The 22,448-nt window shown below is 37.8% G+C and overlaps 1 protein-coding gene across 7 annotated transcripts in view; it reads right to left on the bottom strand.

Moving 5' to 3' along the window:
- The window catches only part of ROBO1 (roundabout guidance receptor 1), a 715,672-nt gene that overhangs the window by 350,202 nt on the left and 343,022 nt on the right, over window positions 1-22,448 (bottom strand). For all 7 annotated transcript variants that reach the window (XM_021403057.1, XM_021403047.1, XM_021403097.1 and 4 more), the window contains one exon: window positions 20,422-20,505. In XM_021403057.1, the coding sequence (XP_021258732.1) occupies window positions 20,422-20,505 (84 nt within the window). The remainder of the gene's footprint in view (window positions 1-20,421; window positions 20,506-22,448) is intronic.

The following is a 22,448-nucleotide window of genomic DNA, read 5'->3' as shown; positions in this document are numbered from 1 at the left end:
CTAAACTCTGTATTTATGCTGAGAGAAGACATGAAGAATTTTCTTCATTTGCCTTGTGTAAAACAAGCTCTTTCTTTTTAAGTCAAGTTGCAGACTGACTGCCTCTTCTTTGACCTGGCTCATCTAACCTTCATCTCTGATGTGTGAAGTGAGAAGCCTGGTACTGTCATGCAAATAGGACTACATATAAGGATCACATACATGCATTTGATGCTGGGACTAAAAAGCAAATCTACCACAGAAATCCAGCATTACTGCTACTCATCGAGACAGGCATGCACCCAAGGCAATCAGGTGGGTTGTCTTTTGTTAAGCAGAGGTAGTTAATTGACAATTACCTACATGCATTTGAGGAATGGTGCTTAATAATAGAATCTTTTGCCTTCATATAAGGGATGCAGATTCTTCACTGTGCAACTTTCTTTTTTTGCATCAGACTTTTATCTGGAACTGAAACTTTGAAGTCTAGGGTCCTGCTGTCAGAGCTTATTTCTTTTATTAGCTCTTACTCCTTCTCAACTGAAACTGACAACTTTTCTTTACTACTATATTTTTCATAGTTTCTATGAATCTCTTATTCAAAGAGTCCTTTTCACAGGAAAAGAAAATCATATGACTATTTTACAGTAACACTCAGAATCTTACTTTGAGCCAACTGCAATATGATGCTCTTAAAAGGGCAATTTCTGCTCCAGAGCTCTTACAATTTTATATTATTCCTAGCAGTTCTGTTTCTGACTATGCCGAGTGGTTAGACAAGATGCAATCTGAAGAATGAGATTCAGAATATGACTTCTGTTAATTAGCAGCTGTTAACAACTGAAAAGATGCATGTGGTACTAATACTTCAAGGCTAATAGAGAGAAGGGCTTCCTACATGATGAGAGGTTCTTCACAGGGTTGCACTATTTCCCTGAGTAAGTCTATTGTTGCTGGCACCCATGCTGTGGGGACAAAGATCTTATCATCAGTGTGCAGGCACTAAGCCATCCTGACAGATGGTTTCTGCTGTGGGTAGAGCATGTGTGTTGGCTGCAATATGCTGGGTAATGATGCCCACTTAGGACAAGTGAACTGTCTGCTTACCTTGATTTTCTGCACCCCAATTACCGACTCAGTTCTGAAGCCAATGTATTTTAAAAACCTCTTCATACTAAGATTTTCAGTATTCCTCCTGTAAGGAGGGTAATCGTAATGACAATCACATCATCACCTTTCATCCTTCAGCTAGAAGAATCTTATAGAATGAGCCAAAAATTTTTTGTAGGTCTGCCAAGGTTTGTAAATATGTCAACAAGGTGAGGAAATTTTACAATAGTCCCTGCGCTTAAATGGAAAGCACATGCGTGTACCCTTGAATCTGTAGTGCTTTTAAGTGAGAGAGCCTTCTATGTAACTACTGCTGTGCTGCTGTAAAATGGCTTAATTTACTGGAGGTATTTTAGCTAGATGTCCTTACTTCCTAGTCAGAAACAGTACTTTACGGAGAGTATTTCTGAAATGAAAGCAAATCAGCTATTTTATTACAAAGTCAGTTTCTGACATTTTGTCTGCTTACCTGTTTTGCAGCATGAATTTCACTGAGTAATATAATGCTTCTGGAAAAAAATATATGTTTTCAAGCCCCTAAAATTGACAATGGGAAATGTTACATCCCTTAAAATGACAGCAATTTTAGTTTTCTTTCAAGTCATGCAGTAGTTGTTCAGTGCCATCGGCAGTGAATAATGCATGACTACCCACAGCATCTGGCATGAAAACAAATGGTTTCCTGAACTGCTAAATCAATGAAGCCTGGTTTACCAAGAAGTGATTTCTTGCATCTTCTCCCAGCACTCACAGGGCCACAGTCTGTTGGGTTTTTTTCTGCTCCTGATCTCTACACTGTCCACAGCGTAATGTTCTACCATCAGCTCCCAATCCTCACCCATCATGACATTCCACTTCTCTCTCATGTCTTCTGTTTACTGTTCTTGAGATATTGACTGACTAGGAGTCAGCCCACACTACAGGCAGTCTGCATCTATGCTTCTGTTGGTTTTTCAAGCAGTCTAAGCAGAATGAGGCCTGCCTTTTAGAGAACAGATAAGATCTTTCTCCTCTCTGTCAAATTTGATTAGCATTCAGATGTTAATAGGAGGGCTACAATCAAAGATGATTTTTCTTTTTCACTAAGAAATGCAGACAAATAAAAACTACTTTCGCCCTTCACTATAAAATATTCATAATATTTTGATGCATTTTCCTACCTCTGAAGCAAGTGCTGCATTCACTTTGTTTCTCTTTGCTATTTAACATATCATGCTAACATTTTATTGACTCAAAAATGTCTGATTATTGTGGTTTATGTTCTCTACAGAAGAACCCCCTGGACCTCTTAACTCACTTTTCAACAGAGATTTACTAGTAAGGGCTGAAGTGCTTAACAATGTTAGGGAAGCCTCATGGTTTTCAGGACATCATACCGCTGAGCATTTATTCTGCTTCCATTACTCAACTGTGCTTTTAAAAAGAAATATTTGTAACTTATTAAAATGTAATGTATCTTTCATTTGTATTATACTTACTCTCCAATATGCAATACTTGCAACAGTCATTTAAAATAGTATTTTCTATATGACTGTAAATATGACAGACTTTTTTTTTTAATTTGGTTGGAATTACATATAGCATTAATTCAAGAAAAAATTTGGAAACAACTATGATTGAATTAAGTTGTGAAACACAACCTTTTTATGAACCCTTGTAGTTCAGTCCTTGTGGAGCTCAGTCTTATTTAATTAGAACCCAAGGCACTGTATGCTAGAGGCAGAATGAACAGCTCCTTACTGTATACCTTGCTATGCAACCTGATATTGTATAAAATGTATAGCATCATTAGATTGCTGTTAGACCATTTAAGTCAGTAGGAACAGAAGATGTTTCCTGATGTTTGTTTCACTTGAGAAACTTACTCTTGGTTTAATGTTAATTCTCTCTCATGTATGGTAACAATATCATGAAACTTTCTATTCTCTAAATTCCAAACAAAATTATTTGGGAAATTTCATAGATTTGTCTTATCACTTGTGTGATAAGATGTGATTATCTATGGAAACTATACCTTGTACTTCTAATACAGCCATCTACTGTAACAACTTCAATGCTTAAACAAAATGTAAGCCCATCCACTCTGACATATGAAGAAAGAATATTTCTTTCATCACTGATTTCTGTTTATCTTAACAGTTCATCAGTGGAAAAGTATTTATGTAACACAGTCATCTGTGAAATTCAACATGCTTTAATCCACAACTCCATTTGTCTAATGTCTTGAACCAATAATCATAGAATTGTAGAATGGTTTTGGTTGGAAGAGACCTTAAAGATCATCTAATTCCAAACCTGCTGCCTTGAGCAGGGCTGCCAACCACAATAATATACACCTATCTTGTGATGAAGAGGTTATGTAAAAATTAATTACTCTAAAACCTTATTTGGCTAATATAGAGCTTATTTATTGAGGCTTTTTTTTTTACCATATTTTTCTTATTTTTCTTAATAAAATATTTACTTTAGGAGTGGTATACTTTATTTAATCTCATGCAAAAATGTTACAGAGTTTAGTATATCAGTTAAGCATTGCTGGACACTCAATCCTCTCCACTCTTAGAGGTTGTAGATAACTGGTAGCTGCAGAGTAAATGCTCACTGTAAATGTAAATGTTCAGTGCTTGACTCAAACAACTACTTAGTCATATTTACACATCTAACTTGGTGGAGTCAGCAGTGATTTAAATTCAACTGGACCTATTTCCACTATTTTCCCTACAGAGTATATTTGAAGAAGAGGAGCGGACTCCAGAAGAGAACAGATCCACAAGTAGATGAATTTCCAGGCACAGGTAAATATAAATCATTACAAGGCTTAATCTTTGCTTTGAGAGGTACTGAATAAAGGACTCATAATCAAAAGTGACGCTCCCTGAATTCTTGGCCGCTTTGAACAAAACCATATCTTCACAAAAAAATTGATTTGTAGTTCCATAGGTTAAATTAATCAACATAAATCAGATCATGCCATTTAGTAATGCACATGCAACATTTTAGTGTGGAATAATTCAAGACAACACTTGGCAAAAATCAACAAGCCCAATCTCACCAAATTCACCAATCCCAAGGGGAGGGGGGAGGAGAGAGGGAGGGATGGGTCTTTAACGAGGTTTGGATCGTGTGTAGACTACCTTTGCCAAAATAATGCTTCATCTATTGGCATTTCAAACAAATAAAAATTATATCCCAATATTCAGTGTTCTAGTTTTTCAACTGTTTGAAAAAGAAAAGAAAACCTCAACAATTTTCTGCAGAAATCTTTGTGTTCTTATTTTTAAGTCATAGCTAAAAATACAATCCCCTCAATACTCCACTCACTTGAATACAATGAAAATCTCTTGGGGTGTCATTTAAGAAAATGAATGATACAGAGCTACCACATAAAATTCAGAATATCTGGATTTTATTTTTTTTTTTGAAAGAGCAATTTGATATATGTCAGGTGTTACAGTAAAACCTTTTCAGTGACTTAGAATTTTCCATCATATCACAGAGAGCCATACAATGTAAAACAAAAAAAGCATTATGCTTGACTTAGTAGGCAAGAGGAATTTCTTTCTATAAATCAGAAAGTGACTGAATACAACACGTATATGAGGTACCTTTGGGGAACATAAAGCTGTGAAATGTAGTTAGAGTACAGTGGTACAGTTAATTTCTACTATTTTAGTGGTATATTCCCAGGCTTTCATTAAATGATCATTCCTGAAAGGAAATTTAATTGTTTCAAATCCCTTTTGATTTCTGCCTGTGCGTGGAAGGATACATTGATAATAAAAAGAATTTCAGAAAAAAAACAAAGTCTGTGCTTACTGCTTGCTTTCTGTGCATTTTTTTTGGCTCTGCATTTAAATACTGTGTTTAGCTTCTCTACCATTTCTTTCTTAAGCCAGATAGGGATGAATTACATTTAAAGTTGATATATCTATCGGACAAATTAGAAAGAATACATAAAAAATCATTCTCAAATTATGTAGCTGTTGAGGGCACCCTTGTCCTAATATTTTTTGCAGAGTCAAGTTTTACTGAAAGACCTTTCTGTGCTAAAGCACTGAAGGATCATCTTCAGTGGGTCTATTTTATCTAAGACAAAGGTCAATAGTTTTAAGCCAAAAGAAGGTAGAGTTGGATTAGATACTCAGAAGAAATTCTTCATTCTGAGGCATCAGAATAGGTTGCTCAGGGAAGCTGTGGATGCCCCATCCTTGGAGGTATTCAAGGTCAGATTGGATGGGGCCCTGGGCAGCCTGAACTGGTGGGAGGTGTCCCTATCCACAGCAGGGCAGTTGGAACTGCATGGTCTTCAAGGTCACTTCCAATCTAAACCTATGATTCCACTGTTTTCATTTAGTAGCTAATATTAACAGGATAGAGGAATAGACTATTCTAAAGAAAAAGCATCAGCTGTAGAGAATGTATTTTTATTGCCCTAGGGAAAGCAGTGTCTGTTGTGCTAATGACAGCATATTTTAGGTAAACCTATTAATCTAATTTTCTTGCTAGAATAATAAAGAAAATCTGTAAAGAAAATAAAATAGAGGAAACAGCTGACTACTAGACGTATAATAAAGCCACCAGAATAAGTTTCATTTCCCAGAAGCAGCTAATCTTTTCTTCTTCTCTAAAAAACTACTTAAATGAGCTCTCATTAGCATCAGTCGTTGGTGCTCAAGGTGTGCTAACTTTGCTAACCTTTTGATTAAGTCCCCAGAGCTCTGTGACCTAGTTCTTCTGTGCTGACCATCTAAAACATGTTCTGATGCATACTGTTGTTATGATAGTTCCAGAACCAGTATAATTGGTGAGCCTTAAGCTATTTAGAGCTTGAAAATGCAAGAAACCATTAATATGAAAACTCACATGCCTGGTGCCTCCTTCTCAGATGGAACGAATGAAGTGAAATGCTAGGAGCCTTCAATATACCTTAAAAGACTGCTTTCTTATGTAACCCTCTTGCAGGTTTGCTTATAAAATATTGAAGTTTATCAGTAAAATAAATTTTGAAGATAAGAATTAGCAGAGTTGGATGTTGTTAACAATGATGCAAAGGCAGGTACAATAAGTTGTAACTGCCTGGGCTTTTTCAAATGTAAATGTTGTTTAACTCTGTGGATGGTAGGAGATACTTGCATCCTATTACAAATACTTGAGTTCACAGAATCATAGAATCATAGAATTGCTCAGGTTGGAAAGGGCCTTCAAGATCATTAAGTCCGACCGCAACCTAACCATACTGCTCTAACAACCCACTGCTAAATCATGTCCCTGAGCACCACATCCAAATGGTTTTTCAACACATTCAGGGAAGGTGACTCAACCACCTCCCTGGGGAGCCTATTCCAGTGCTTAACAACCCTTTCTATAAATAAGTTTTTCCTGATATCCAACCTAAACCTCCCCTGGAGTAACTTGAGGCCATTTCCCCTTGTCCTGTCACCTGTCACCAGAGAGAAGAGACCAACCCCGCTCTCACTGCAATCACCTTTCAGGTATTTGAAGAGAGCAATGTGGTCTCCCCTCAGTCCCCTCAGTCTCCTCTTCCCCAGACTAAACAGCCTCAGTTCTTTTAGACACTCCTCGTAGGGCATATTCTCCAAGCCCTTCACAAGCCTTGTAGTTTTGGTAGGTTTTCCATGTTCAGTGAAGTAGTTGGGTTTTTTTTTTTACTAAATAATGAGAAAGTTTGTCTGGATTTTGTTTCAGGCTGTAAGAAAACATAGTAATCTAGCCTATCGGTCAAGCAATGCTTTAAACAAGAAGTCTGCAGCATTATTTTAAAGGAACACATGTCACTTCCTGTAAATCAGAAGGCTGCATACAGTGCATCATGTCATGACTCTTAGTAGCTTAATACCAAATCTCTAAGTGGACTTCAAAAGTACAGGAAACATTCAAATGTTCCAGTGTATCTAATTTTCATTCCTAGACTCTCATTTTCCTTCCATCCATATGGCTGTGGTGTAACCTGTCAGCAGCTCAACACCACAAGGCCATTCACATACTCCTTCCCTGAGGTGGGATGCTGGGATGAAGGAGAGAACTGGAAATAAAATAGAACTCATGGGGCGAGATAACAACCATTTACTAAGAAGAGGAAAATGAAAACAAAAATTCCATGATAACAATATATATGGCGATGGTGCAATTACTCTCCACCTGATGCTCACCAACATGATACTCCACAGCACAGCAAGGTCTCAACCTCTACCAACTGGCAAATTGCACTCCCTGAGCAGTGCCACCTCCATCCATGTGCCCACAGGATTATGGCCTTCCCAGGATTCTCAATTATCTTACCAAAAAAACTAAAGAAGCAAAATGTATTTTATAACCGTAGATCCTATGCTGTTCTAATTGGACTCACACCCTTACCTCAGATTTTAGTCTTTTTTTTTTTTTAAAATCTCACAAATAATATTTATGGAATCCACTGCTTGCTGAAGGAAATGGACTACAGTTGGATAGATATTGGATCCACCTTACTACCAACAGATATGCTATGGCTAGAGGGAAACTAATAAAGGAAACAACAACAAAAAAAATTGTAGTGAATCATAATTTCTCACTATATTCTGTTCAAGATGTGTCTAAAGGGTTGTACAACATTTTCTCACACTACACTTCTCTGCGAGCACTACTCTAGGGCCTATCACAGGTACAAATTTTAGGAAAACTAACTCAGCAGTTTCAAAGTGCACTACTTTGATACACTTGTCTGCCTAAATGTATCCATCCCTCTTTGATCAGGCTGCCAAAATAAATGTGTTGTGAAGCTTTTTCTTCATCACAGTTCAGCTTCTGAACGGCAGTTTAAGAGCATCTGCAGAAAAGAAAGACCTTCACTATAACAAAAGAACATTTTCTGAGAAAAGAAGTAAAAATGACACTGCAAATGAAATTATATCTGAGAATTACAAAAGCATTAATGGTTCATATTTAAAAACTATATCTGTGTCCATTCTTCAAAGAATTTCCACATGCATATTAAGGAAGAGATCTCACCACATATTCTTCTTTATATTTACCGTTTCAGTGGCATAAAAAAAAAAAACAACACCTAGCCTATCTATTCTGTTCTCCTCTGAATTCCTACTCTCCTGATAATATTTGTAGCCATCTCAGATCAATATTTAGCATGTCGGCAAGCACGAAAACACAGAAACAAGCTAGCCAGTCATCACAGAAGTGGCATTTCTTGGTTTCAACTGAAAATATAAAGCCTCTGTATTCTAGATTAAGGACATCCAAATAAACTTGCTGTTCCTCTAGAATTAATTTTTCAAGGTATATTTTTTGGCCAAAAGAAAAAAAAAAAGAATAATTAGCTTCAGGTAGGCAAAGATCAGTAGAGGTTTGACATTTGCCACGCTTGTTCATTTTGTTTTGTTTTTTAAGTTCTTAGATTACAGAATCATGGAGTGGTTGAGGTTGGAAGGTACCTCTGTGTCCATCTGATCCAACTACTGCTCAAAAGGCCCTCCAGAGCAGGTTGCTCAGGCCCATGTCCAGATGGCTTTTGAAGATCTCCAAGGAGAAGACTCCACAACTCTCTGGGCATCCTGTGCCAGTGTTTTGTCATCCACACAACACAGAAGTGCTGCCTGATACTCAGAGGGAACCATTTGTATTCTAGTTTGTGCCCACTGCCTCTTGTCCTGGCATTGAGCACCACTTTTTTGAGTCTGGTTCCACTTTCTTTGTACCTCCCCTCAGATATTTCAATACATTGATGAGGTCTCCCATGTTATTACAAACTAATGTAAACTTTTAGCTCAATATTGCCTATTCTCAATAAGCCAAAAAAATAACTCATTACGCTGGAGTGTAGCTTAGATTATGAAAATTCTGTTGGTAGTAAAGTGTTACAAATAATCGTGTTTATGAAGCAAGGTCTGACAGTAACAGGACCACATACCTATCAGATACAGAGTCTGACAGTAATAAGACAAGGGAGAACAGCTTTAAACTGAAAAAGTGGAGATATAGATTTGATGTTAGGAGGAAATTCTGTACTCAGAGAGTGGTGAGGCACTGGCACAGGCTGCCCTGTTAAGCTGCAGTGCCCCATCCCTGGAGGCGCTCAAGGCCAGGTTGGATGGGGCCCTCGGCAGCCTGAGGTGCTGGGGACAGCCCTGCCCACAGCAGGGGGCTGGGTGGGCTTTGAGGTCCCTTTCATTCTATGATTTTAAAGAAGAATGCATACCTCCTTTACCTAAACAAACATTTCCTCTGAATGTTCTTCCCCACAAGTGAAAACTTTCTCTTTTAACTGATTACACTCTTTCTCTGGCTTATGTGCTCTTTAACGAGATCTTGATTTCTGAATAATTTCCATTAAGGCCTGCCTGGAATCAAAATGATTTGTTTATGGAGTATTTCAATCTTTTTTCATCCAAATCTTCAATGCATTCTTGCAAAGCACTCAAAACACAGGAAAAAAACCAAACAAACAACAAACAAACATTCAAATGCTAGCTGTGATATTTATGTCAGATCTATTTCAAAGTGATTTTTTATTTTTTCAGAGAAAGTGTGTTTCATCTCTCAATGTATATTGATCATTTTGACTATGTTTTGGATATAATTTTATTAAATGACTTTTAATAGACTCACAGAAATCATTAAAATAGTAGAATTATTTGTATCTATGCATAAAAATCCAGTTACCTCACAGGTGATATTGTATGCCTCGAACTGAAAATTGTGTTGACAACAACTTGTGGGCTTGTCGTACACAATGCTCACACTCATTCCCTACAGGCTTCTGCAATACATTTTCCAAAGATGTTTTCTTTCTATATTATCCATTTCATAATGGATCTGGAAGATATTTCTATACTTAGACGCTTATGTATACTTGTATGCTCACACAATTTTGAGGAAAAAATAACCCCAAACCATTTTCATGCTCCTGTTTTGAGCTTTCATGGTACATTAAAAAGGGTCCTTAAACTCTAACATCTGTACACTGCACAGTTTGAAGTTCTATAAAAAATCTGAAATGCTAACTTTGCAGTCACTTCATCAGTAAGTTCACGGTACCTTCCTTTTCCTCTTTCTTTCCCTCCTGCTTCCTGTCAAAATCTACTATTTCCATTGACATGAAGAGTGCAAGATTATTCATTTCTTTTTAAGGAAAAATAATTTACATAGAAAATGATGAAAGGCCTCATTAGCCATCAGAGTACAAGTAAAAAAAATCTTTCTGAAAATAAAGTCAATGCTACTTTGCTATCTAAATGTTTAAAGCTACTGAAAAGCAATTGGGTTTCTCTTGGACAAGAAGGAATACTTACTTCTAAGAGAAAAAGCCAAGCCTTTTACTTAGCTTTGCAGAAATCCAGAAGCGAGACAGACAAACTTATTTTGTTAAGAATTAGAGAGAAATAATTAAAAACAAAACAAAACAGTTTTTCAGTGGATTTTGGGTGGGTAAGTTATGAGTGGCTGAGAGGGTTGGTTACTCCATTCCAAGCTTAGCTGAACTGTGACCCTTCTTTTCCTGCTGAGTGTTCAAAAATGCATTGTGAAATTAGGAAAAGAGGGAAAAAAAAAAAAGCTGGAGGCTTCAGCAGCTGGAGTTTATTAGCTTACAAGAACCATCTGATAGAAATAATAGGAAGAGTCTAGGAGCATGCAATGAATCTAGACAAAAAAACTAGTGTAGATTGGAAGAGTTCACTTCATAAGTTCATAGTGTGAAAAAAAACAAAGATTGGTATTCTACCTACAGTTATGCAAGAAAGTAGTGAATTTTAGTAGTAATTTTTCACTACTTTTTAGGAAGAATCAGACAAACTATAAATAATATATTATCTAGTAAATTATAAATTGTACCACAGAAAAGTGTCTCCTTTCTCAGGGTCACTGAAAATCAATACAGTTCTTTATGAAAAGCTCTCTACAATGTTTTAACACCTGTAGGTGACAGTTCAACTTGCTACAGCCTATGGATAAGTGATGTGTAAGAATCATGTGTAGACACAAAAAGTGCTGAAATAAATAAGTGTCTGATAGTCCTTCCACAAAGATTTCTAAAACTAAATTCTGTGTCTGCTGATTGCTGTTTTTTTTTTTTTTTTAATTATTATTTTGTTTTTCACTGTTAATGTATGAAGGTGCAGTTCTGGGACAAAAGTTGCAATTAAAGACACTGCTAAAAGGGAAAATCACTTTTGATGGGAAATCCTCCTCATATATTCTTACGCTTTTAGAACTCCATGTTTTGGGTTCAACACTGTTTCCCACCATATTCCCGTCTCTAAGTTGGGACATTGGGTTCTGGATTTCAGAACAGTCATATGGGTAAAAACTTGATGGATCACTGGCTTAGAACGTAATGGTTAATGGACTGCAGCCTGTATGGAGGACAGTAACAAGCAGAGGTCTGCCACGTCTGTCCGAGGACCTGCTTCAATTCTTTATTAATGACATGGAAAAGGCGAGGCGTGGTACATTCATTATGTTTGCAAGTTAAACCAATCTAAGGAAACCACTCCTTATGCCTAACGGTAGGGCTACCACCTGCAAAGAGCCAGATTGGTAGGAGGACTGGGCCAATAAGAACCTTACAAAATTCCACGACGACAAATGCAAAGCCCTGCCTTAGTTAAGGAAGAAAGAACTCTCTGCCTCAGCACATGCTAGGAAGCAGCTCTGCCAGAAAGGCCTGCGGATCTGGGCCAGCAGTAAGCTGAGCTGACTCTACAGCCTGCCTTTACAGCAGACAGCCAGCAGCATCATCAGCTGCGTAAATGCACAGGTGGGAGATCAAGGGAAGGAATTATCTCCATCTACTCAGCATTCATCTGAAGGACTATATCCAGTTTTGGGTTCACCAGTACAGGAAAGGCACTGATAAACTGGGATGAGTTCAGCAGCATCACCAGGACGATGAGGACTGGAAGACTTGCCCTGTGAGGGGTGGCTAAGGGACCAGAGCTTGTCCAGCACGGATAGCTACGGGGGAAATGTAACAGCTACCTGCCTATATTGACAGGAAGCTCACTGAGAAGATGGAGAGAGGTTCTTTTTGGTCATAGGAGGGTGAGAGGCAAGAGGCATAAGTTGAAACAAGAGAGGTTCAGACTGGATATAAAGAGGAAAACTGTTCCCATGACAACAGGCAGGCAGTGGTGTGAGCTGCCCAGGGAGGCCGTGCAGGCTCTGTCCTGGGAATTTTTCAATACCAACTGGATAAAGCACTGAGCAGGCTGGTCTGACCTCATAGATGACCCTGCCTGAACAAGAGGTTGGACTGGAGACCTGCAACAGTTGCTTCCAACCTGTGTTATCCATGCTCCTATATAGTAATTACTATGAAATTGACCAATAAAGCTTCTCAACATTTTTATCTTCATCTAATACTCAAAGTAGTTCAACATCACTATAGACATAGCAAACAAATCTTGTCATATCTACATTGCATTTACTGCTATGTGATTAATAACAGTGTATGTGTTATCAACTTCCCATTTCTTTAAAACAAATTGCCTGGGTAAAACAAAAGACTAACTTGTATAACACACCATCATGAGGATGGGGAGTGTTCTTCTCTTATTTTTCTCATTTTGTGGTAATGTTGACCTACTGGCAGAAATCTACACTCCTGAATATCTTCACAAACTGCTTTGCATACTCAGTTCACTGAACTGACAGCAGTGTCTGAGGGTAATTTCCTCTGTTTCTATTCTTGCTAGGAGACCCTCAGCAGAAAGCCTCTCATCAGCTCCACGGGTTCCTGACTGTGACAGTCAGAAGGAAAAGAGAAAGTATAATTTGAGGAGAAGGCTTTTTGTTTTGATTTTACTTGTCTCATGATTAATTAGGAACAGACAAACACAAGATTAAAATGCTCATCCTAGGCAATAAATCTAGCATGGGTATCCTGTTGTAGCCAAAAAATTTTAAATCTTTGTAAAAGGGATATCAGTTTCCTGTTTGGAAACTATTATTGAATCCACCGCTGTAAAACACCCTATATTTCTATCCCACATTACCCAAATCCCATTTTATGCCTGCCTATTCTTTTGTCAGCTAAGTAGTAATATACGAATATGAGCTTACAAGCAGCTGTTACATGAGTAAACAGTTTGAAGATAGGCTATTTACCAAAAACTGGATTTCTGTAAGTTGTACTGTCAACATGCTTCGTAGCTAAACTAGTTTTTCCATGTGTTCTCTAAGAACAAGCTAGCTAAGGCAAGCAACAAATGCCAATCCTTAACGAATCCCACTTCCGTTAAGGTCTCTGTCAAAATAAACTTATATTCCTTGATTACTTTAATAGCCTTTTTCTGTCCCTTCTCTAGTCAAATTCATCTTCCTAATGTTTCTCAGTTACACAAGGGGCATATACTTCTACTAATGCCATTATTAGAAAAATTCTTTTCACAATGTATAGCTGTCTTCTTTTTGTTTCTTTGCTTTGTTCTTTTATTTTAAATTGGTCTGATGGCTACTGGAGAACTGGTTGAGAAACAATCAACTTTGGCACTGCTTCCTGTTTTAGTACAACATCAAAGTATAGCACAGTAACTGGAAGAGGATATTTTCTATAAACTTTTAATGAAAGCTGGCAGGATTTATGTAAGTGCTATGTTCCACTATTGCTACTATACGTTTTAACTAATGATTACTGCCTATTATTTAATAATAGCCATTATTGAACATGGCTATCGTTGTGAAGCAATTCTATTGACTGGTGTTATATTTACATCTCTATTTTAATACATATTAAAAAACACAACAAAGTACTTCAATGTGCGTGTCAGAAGAACACATGCAGAGAAGCACAAAATTGAGAAGACCTTGTTGACAGTTTACACTGACACAGTGAACAGAAAGACTGCTGACAGAAAAGAGCAGGGTTTTTTTTTTTTTTAAATTTTATTTTTTGTGATAAGCATAACAATAACCATTATTTCCTGGATTTAGAGTGCAGATGTACTCTAAGAAGTACCTGTATAAAATTGATATCATGGGACAACGTGTTCATTCTCCCAGTGACTCAAGAGCACACTTCCTCAGTTGGAGTACTGAAAAAGAGGAAGACTATGAAAAATGTCCCAAATGCTAATTTTGCAAATGTACTCTGAGATGTAAAAGTCAAGCAGAAGTCTTCTTTGTATTACCTCAAGCAATAAGGACTCCATAACTGCAGTTAAATAAAAAATGTTGTTATCTAGTGTTTTACTCAACTCTGTCACATGTTCATTGGATCTTCAATGTTATCAAGTATTTGGTTTTACACTTTGGGCTGTAGGACCTCATAAACTCAGTGCAACTTGAGACATGCCAATAGTGTACATGGAATACTTCTATGAAAAAAACAAAGATCTTGTTTCTACGCATCATTATCTACCTGCTCCACTTCTGAAATATGTTTTTCTCCACTCTCCTCCTCAACAATTCCACATTCTTTAATCTATTCACCACTTCTTTGCATACCATTATCAAGACTCAGCTTTTATTTCATGTGTTACTTTCCCCAGAATTGTTTGTTTTTTTCCAAGTAATCCTTTAACCATCTGATTTGACATTCAAACTATATTATTTCCCTACAGTATTCTCATTTGTTTTCCCTCTCACTGCTTCATTTCAGATACAAATTTACTACCTCTACTAACCCTCTAGAAAACAAATGGTACAAACGCATTTCATTTCTAACAGGATAGCATTACTATATATTTCCTTTTAAAGATATTTCCCTTTTACTTCTTAAAACTTTCATGCAAAGGCATCTGTCCTATCTGATGTGGTACAACTGGTGATCCACAATGAACAATTCTTCTGGTCACAAAACAAATTAGTAGTAAAGAAGAAAGATAACATGAGAAAAAAAAAAATGGGATCCCTTCTCATACAAAAGAAATGTGACACAGTGACATCGTGACTAAAATCAGGGCAAAAAAAGTAAAAAACTAGCTGTGGGTCACATTTGGGAACCACAAGATTTCTTTACATATTGGAAGAGACTTTTGAGAAAACTGTGAATAAGAAGTTTATTTGGAAAGACTCCTTTAAAAAGCCAGGCATCTACTTAATGAGGAGTGGTGATCCTTGTCTGCAAATGTTGGACTGTATAGTGTTAATTTAACAAGTCATCATTCTGTTCTCTGTAACACAAGCAATACTCTGTGATCTGTTAAATGATCCCCGATATTTATGTCACAGTTGATTTAACAGGAAATGTGCTACTTCCTGGAATATAATGCATATGCACACTTCAATAACACAGCACAATGCAATCTTAGAGATTGCTTTGCAGCCATCGATTATGTGGAAAACTACTGAGGCTCACACTCGAAGCTAACTGCCTTCGCACTATTCTGAGGACAAAAAAGGAAGTCCAAAAGCTAAGAGTGAACAGCTACTCCACCAAACAGGCTGACAAAACACATGGGAACTCTTATGTGGAAATATTAATTACTTTAATCTTTTCTTGTAAATCTGCTCCTACAGAAGCATTAATCAAATATTAAACAGAAAAATACTTTTCATAGTTTTAGTCAAAACTACTTTATCCAGTGTTCTTATTCAAGTTTCCTCAATCCCTGCTGCAGGGTTGTAGCTCTCAGAACTTCTCAGGCACAAGGGAACATCATTCAGCACATCACCTGCTTCTATTGACCAGTAACCACAAGATTTTCTCTTGGAAATCCTGATGCTATTTGACACCCTTCCTTCTATGAACTTCTTTCCAAATTTTCCATCTGCTTCCTATATGGAGTTCCTCTACTACCTTACTTGGTTGGATAATTTTCCATGTATCCCCTCTGATATTCAGTGGGAAGTCTCCTACACTTTTTTTCTTGCTTCCCTTATTTCTGTTGGTCTCTGTATGTATCTCTGGGATTTTAATGAAAAAAAAAAAAAAAGTAATGATGGGTAACTTAGGGATTTCTTTCCACTCTAGCAACTGTCCAAACAATAGTCTTAGTCTGTCTGACATCTCTGCAGATGAAGCTTGACAAAGAACTGAACTATTTCTTCCATCACCCTGCCTTCCTCTGGTCATCATTTTCTCCAGTGCACTCTCCTGCCACCTGGTTGTCCTTTCTGAATCTAGATCCAAACTCATGGAACTGGTAAGAATTACTACCATCATTTTTAGATCTCTACATCATGCTAATAACTTAAGATTTCCTTACTCTTTGCAGAGAAACAGATGTATTTAGAGAGCATTTTAGAAAACTACTTTAGATGTCTTCCTTAGGGTAAATTAAACACAACACAGAGTATTTAAATAATATAAGAATAAAATATATAAATAATATAATATTAATCAATTATAGTAAATAATATGCTTTCATGCTATTGAGTATCACTCTACACTGGGCTGTTCCTTATGCACATATTTCAAATAGTCATTTAGATTTTTATTATAACCCATCTTAACAGAATTATTTTCAATCTGTCCATGACAGAGTAGAATTGGTCTTTTGTGAAGATGCAAACAAGGACACCTCCCTGGTCCATTTCTTTAAATGACACATGTACAGTTAAATGATTTTGGTTTTGAACTCTAATTCCTTTGCTGAAATAATCCAGACATGTACAGAACCTTACACCAGCTTTTAAATGTTTTATATTCTTAGCAATTCTCTCATATCAAACATGTGATAGAAAACCTTCTTATAATCTCCTTCTGTCTAACATCAGTGCCACAAGTACGGTGCAAGTCTGAGTGAATAAATGGGTGCAGTTACACCTCTTCCTTTCTAGACATTTTCCACCCTCTATTTACTTACATTATAAATACTTTCCAACAGGGATTATGTTTAATATATATGTGTATAATAGTCTCTCACAATTTGAGTCCAATTGTAATTACTGTGATAATAACAACCTGATAATATACAAACATGCCACAGTGTATGAGATACCATGTTACCATATTGACTAGAGGAAAAAAAGTCTAGAGGAGGGTGCTATAATATACTAAGAATTATAAAAATTCAAATGCAAACTGATCATTTTCCCATAACAACTGACTTAAATTTTATCAATAACTTCAATGTTTATTTGAAATAGCTTGGGCTGGCAACTCCTCTATTCTCCCTTAATGTGATGTATTTCCTATTCGTTATGTGGTTACTGCTCAAGGCAAGTAATCAGATCCAGAATGGACGCACTAGCACCTTGCAGCGTAGACAAAAAATTTATCCTGACTTTAACTCGACTTCAGGAGATCATACCGAAGCTCTTTGGAGGAGTCATGTAGATCCACTTAAAAAAAACATGAAACAGCTGCATGTGTTCATCTTGAAAAATATATATAGAAAGAAAAATATGTAGGAAAAAAATAATTTTTAACTCTGGAAGTTCCCCCACTAGCAGGAATTTTCCTTATTTGTCTCACAGCTAGTTATGGAGAGCTAGAAAGTAGAAACATCCTATAGATGTATCATGGCTCTTAATATGCATAAAAAATTATATTCCTACAGTGTGACATAATTCGTTAGCTTATGTTTGGTTTGTGTGCATTCAGACAAGATAAATACAGAATTAAAATAAAACTCATACTGTTATTTTGCCAGTATGTCTGGACATCCTCTAGATATGAACCTTATGTGAATGATTTTAGGAAAGAGTCAGGTAGTTTTCAGCACAAATAACTTCTGGAATGGTTTTCCTTTTGGAGAATGAAATTCTATAGGTAAGAGAGAACAAAAAGTACTTCTGTAAAATCCAGGAATTCCATACTGCAACATCAACTGGGCCCGTGAATTAGGAAAAATAAAAAAAAGTAACTTAACCTATGAGGTTGTATTACAACTAATGTTATTTTTATAAATCCTTACTGACTGCTATAGAAACCTGTTAGTTTAATTTTAATAAATACTCCAAGGCTTTTCTACATAAGCTAAAGCATACACACATTGTGCTAGTGATTATTATTATGTAGAGGAGGAACAACAATTGATAATTAAATCTTTAACCATGAAAAAAAATTGGTCTACATTCAGTGTTCATTCAAATAGAGGCACAAAGACTCCAATTAAACAGAGCCGTCCTCTCAGCTTTCCTTTTTCTTCAGCTTGTGTTTGCCTCTAACTTGATCCTGACCTTTGTGTTTTCTTGAAAAACACCTATTAAAACCTGGCCTCTGAGTTAACATCCTGAGAGCCTCCAGGGAGTGACTAGATTGGGGTCTGATTTTTTTCAGCCCTCCCCAATGACCCCCACTGGTCTCTTGAAGGCAGGTTCAGCAGTGGCAATACAGAGGCTGACCTTGGATGTAGCACTTATGTCCAAATGGGCATCAGAGAAGGCTCATCATAGACAGACGCAGAGGAGCCCATGATCCGCTCAGGAAATCCTCCCACATCCCCATGGTCTGAAGGGAACTATTGCCTTCAACACTGCCTTATACACCTTATGTATATTCCCCCTGTTCAGGGGGACTGAGTGGTATGTGCCTGCTGTCATTCACCTGGCTGTGCTCAGAGGGCTGAGTCCCATCCCAGGGAAGGAGGGACGTCTCCACCCCTCCTCAGAAATGATCTGGTGGGCATCCCACAGATGTGCATGCATACACATAGATGTGGTACTGAGGGACACAGTTTAGTGGGCATTACGGTGATGGGTTGATGACTGGACTTGATAGCCTTAGAGGTCCTTTCCAACCTTAATGTTTCTATGAATCTGTGATATCTGACAGTGGGGGACCTGTGGGGGTCCATCTCTTAGCTCTGTGGGCTGTGGCCTGGGGCAGCAACCCCTGTCCATTCTGTGCAGAGTGTACTGTGGGGCTGCAGCCATGCCCAGGCCAGGGAGGGGCCCCCAGCTAAAACTGGGAGACTACGTTAACAATACAGCCAGGCTCGTGGTCCCAAATGCGGCTGCTGAAACACAAAACCCAAGGAGTATCATTCTCAGCCCCATTTTCAGAAGAAAAAAATGGAAAAAAATCTTGCAGTACGTTAAAAAAAGACGCATTTAAGCTATATTAATTCTCATTTTTTGAATAAGATGAGGCCATAAATATCAGGGAGGATACATGTTCCAAACTCAGAGAGAGAAAATACACTTAAAAAAAAAAAAGAAAGGAATATTCAGATGGTAGAAAAGTCCAAGTAATCCAAATACACCACAGTTCCTGCTATGTTTTTCTAAGAAGGCATCAATTTTCTTGACTGAGGGTGGATTTGTATTGCTTTGCCCTCTTACCCTTTTATAAAAATGTATTTAAAACTGGAATACAATTATGTGTCGAGGTTTTAAACCACATGCAGGGATGATTGCAGAGAGTAGGTGATGAGAGCTGTAATCATCTAAGTGGTGTATAACAGATCTGAAGTATTCTGAATGGTTAAGACACCACTCCCTCTTGTATACCTGCTATTCTCTTTTTATATTCTGTAAAATTGTCTTATTTATGAATATTTGAATAAAACACTTTCGTTAATCACTTGACTATATAGAATTTTGTACAGTGTGAGCAGTAATTGCACTAGTAGCCCACTAATAAAGTATTTACAGAACACCTTTCAGTTAAATATCCAACTCATCCTTCATTGCTTTCTTTCTCTTTTCAAAAGTTGGTATCACTTAACACTTACCTTCACAATCAAAAACTCATTGAGGTCTAGTGCTTGCCACTGCTCTGGAGCAGACACCTTTCAAGAGAGCTACACTCAGTGGTTCCATACCTGAGCCCAGACTCCATGGGCAGCACAGCTCCTGGAGCTGGGTGTCACTTCAGGAGCTGCGGAACTGGCCCTACAAGGGTCCCCACTGCACCACGCAGCGCGATGCTGCTTATCTGGGACCTCTTTTATTTGGCCTAGAGAGGCTTTCCGCCAGTTTATGCAAAACAGAAGTCTGTAACTCTTCTCCAATTGCATCTTAGTTTCATTTGGTCTTTTTTTCCCTGCTGCAATACATTTTAGTACTGTTCTCAACAGAAATGAAGCATGGTGAGGAAGGGGTGTGGGAAGTGGGAAGTTAAAAAAAAAAAATCCTTATGGAAAAATCCCTACGTAGGGTCTATGGAAAAATTGCTCTGAGATGATGTTACCTCATGCACTAATATACACAGTTTAAAGGAAAATAATTGGTGTATTGTGTTTAACAGTAGAAACAGACTTTAAACATTTAAATAATTGGAATACACTATAACACACAATAAAAGACAGTCATCTTGGTGAGTTAAAAAGCAGAATAATTCCCAACAGTACTAACAGCATTGAGCTTCGAGGGTGATGAGGAAAGAAAGCCAGCCAGCAATGATGGGTAAAAAATGTGTACAGGTGTTAATGGTAGATGTGGGTGGAAAGTGTCAGAAGGAGGCAGTCAGGAGTATTTTGGAAAGATGCACTCTACCTGTGTAGCCCAGCGAATTGTCACCATTATCAGAGGTGGGGAGTGGCGTCCCGCTGTCGTTCCCCCTCTCTAGGTCGTCAGAGTCTGTCGGAAACAACACCAGAGCTGCTGATGGGGTCACAGGAGTAACAGGAGTTGCCATTTCGATCAAAACATGTCCAGACACAATTAAATCCACACATGACAGCAAGAGCCACAGGGCCAGTGCAGGGCGCATGGTGTACTCCCACCTGCGTGGCGGTGCCCGACGGAAGGCGGCCGGCATCGCCCCAGGCCCCCAAATACTGCCCGCTGCCCCTCGCTGCCCTCCCAGCTTTCCTGCCCCTCGGCTCCCTCTCTGCAGCCTGTGCCGTGCAGCACCCGGCCCGCCAGCCTGCGCAGGCTGCCGTGAGCATATGGGGACGGGGAGGCAGGGGAGCTGAATGCTAGCATTGCTAATTTTCCACCTTATTGTTAATCAAAGCTATTGACTGTGATCACTCGCCATCATCGCTTCATCTCCTGGCAATTACGGTCCCAGGGGACTTCACCTCTTTGTGGGGAGGGGCTGGGGAGGGGGTGAATGTGTCTTGGCGAGCAAGGGGGGATGCTCTCCCTCTTCTGCAAGATGGGGCAGGGCTCCCCTCTCAGAGGGCAATAGTTTAGCAGCAGAGGAAGCAAGATGTGTTTTCTGAGCTGAAAGATGCTCGCAAAGAAACACTCAATTTTCATGTCACATTAAAAAAAAAAAAAAGGAAAGGAAAGGAAAGGAAGGCAGCTGGTCAGCTAAACACATAAATGGACACATGTTTTAAGACTCCAAGACAAATTGCTGATCAAAACACCATAAAGCACTGTGAAGGTAAGCCATAATAATGAAGTAAATAATTCAAAGCAAAAAATAAAATAAGAACCCCAGTGGCTCTGAAAACAAAACAGCACAACCCAAAGGAATTTGTTGTCAATATCAAAATACCTTTTTAGTCTCATCTGTAAATGTAAAGCTGCAAATTAAACTTAATTTTATTTTTTTAAATTTGCTTTTGATATCACAGTGTTCAACAGATAACAGCTAAAAAGAAACATTCATGTTTTTGTTAAAAAGCTTCAAGAAGCAAATCTGTTCCCAAGAATACCAATAACACAATAGGCTGCACTTCTTTTTTTCTTGTTGACGGGTGTCAGACAATTTATTAATGATTTTAAAGACCCTGAATAGAAAAGATGTGTTTTACTCACACACACAAAGACATATTCTGTACTTCCATGATGACTGAAAGTAATTGTTCTATTTCAACAAACTGTACATGCTGCTAAAAATCACGTTGGCGTCACAAAACTCCTAAAGGAAAAATGCATGAAATTGAACTACACAAAACATAGGTAGGTTTTTTGCTGGATGCACGGTTTTACTAGCTCTGTCAATATAATGTTTAAAATCTGACATTGAACTTTCATATTCTCCATTTGTGTGCAGAAAATCACAAATCCAGACCTTTTCTAAGGAGTTCTCTGAGAAAAATAAAAAGAAAAACAAAATCCTCAACACCAATCAAGTTAAAGGATTGGACACACCGGCAAAAAATATTTCTTAAAAAAAAATAGTCAATTAAAAGAATTGCAATTAAAAGACAGCATGCCTTTTAATTTACTGTTATGCAAACTAAAAAAAACAAAAACAAAAAAAAAACCCAAAAACCAAAAAACAAAACAAAAAAACCACAACAACACACAACACTAATATGGTGTTTCATTCTGGCAGATGAAAAAAGTGAAATATGTTCATTTACTGGTCCATTCATCTTTGCTGACTCACTAATGCCCAATGTCATGTACATCTTTAAAGCCTACTCTGGAAATGGCCATGGAGTGAATGGTTCAACATTCTGCTTCTCTAGATTGCTTGCTTATTTGCATTCAAGGGTTGACTGGGTCAGAGTTTTAAATTACAGCAGTAATGGGGAGAAGGATGGGATTTTATTAAAATAAGATCCAGAGCCTGTGCCTACTTTCTTTTGGGCAAATGTTTATAATCAATGACAGAAAGT

This window comes from Numida meleagris, chromosome 1, assembly GCF_002078875.1.
Source record: "Numida meleagris isolate 19003 breed g44 Domestic line chromosome 1, NumMel1.0, whole genome shotgun sequence".
NCBI lineage: Eukaryota > Metazoa > Chordata > Aves > Galliformes > Numididae > Numida > Numida meleagris.
The sequence above is the reverse complement of the archived record's forward strand: the minus strand, read 5'-3'. Positions and strand labels throughout refer to the sequence as shown.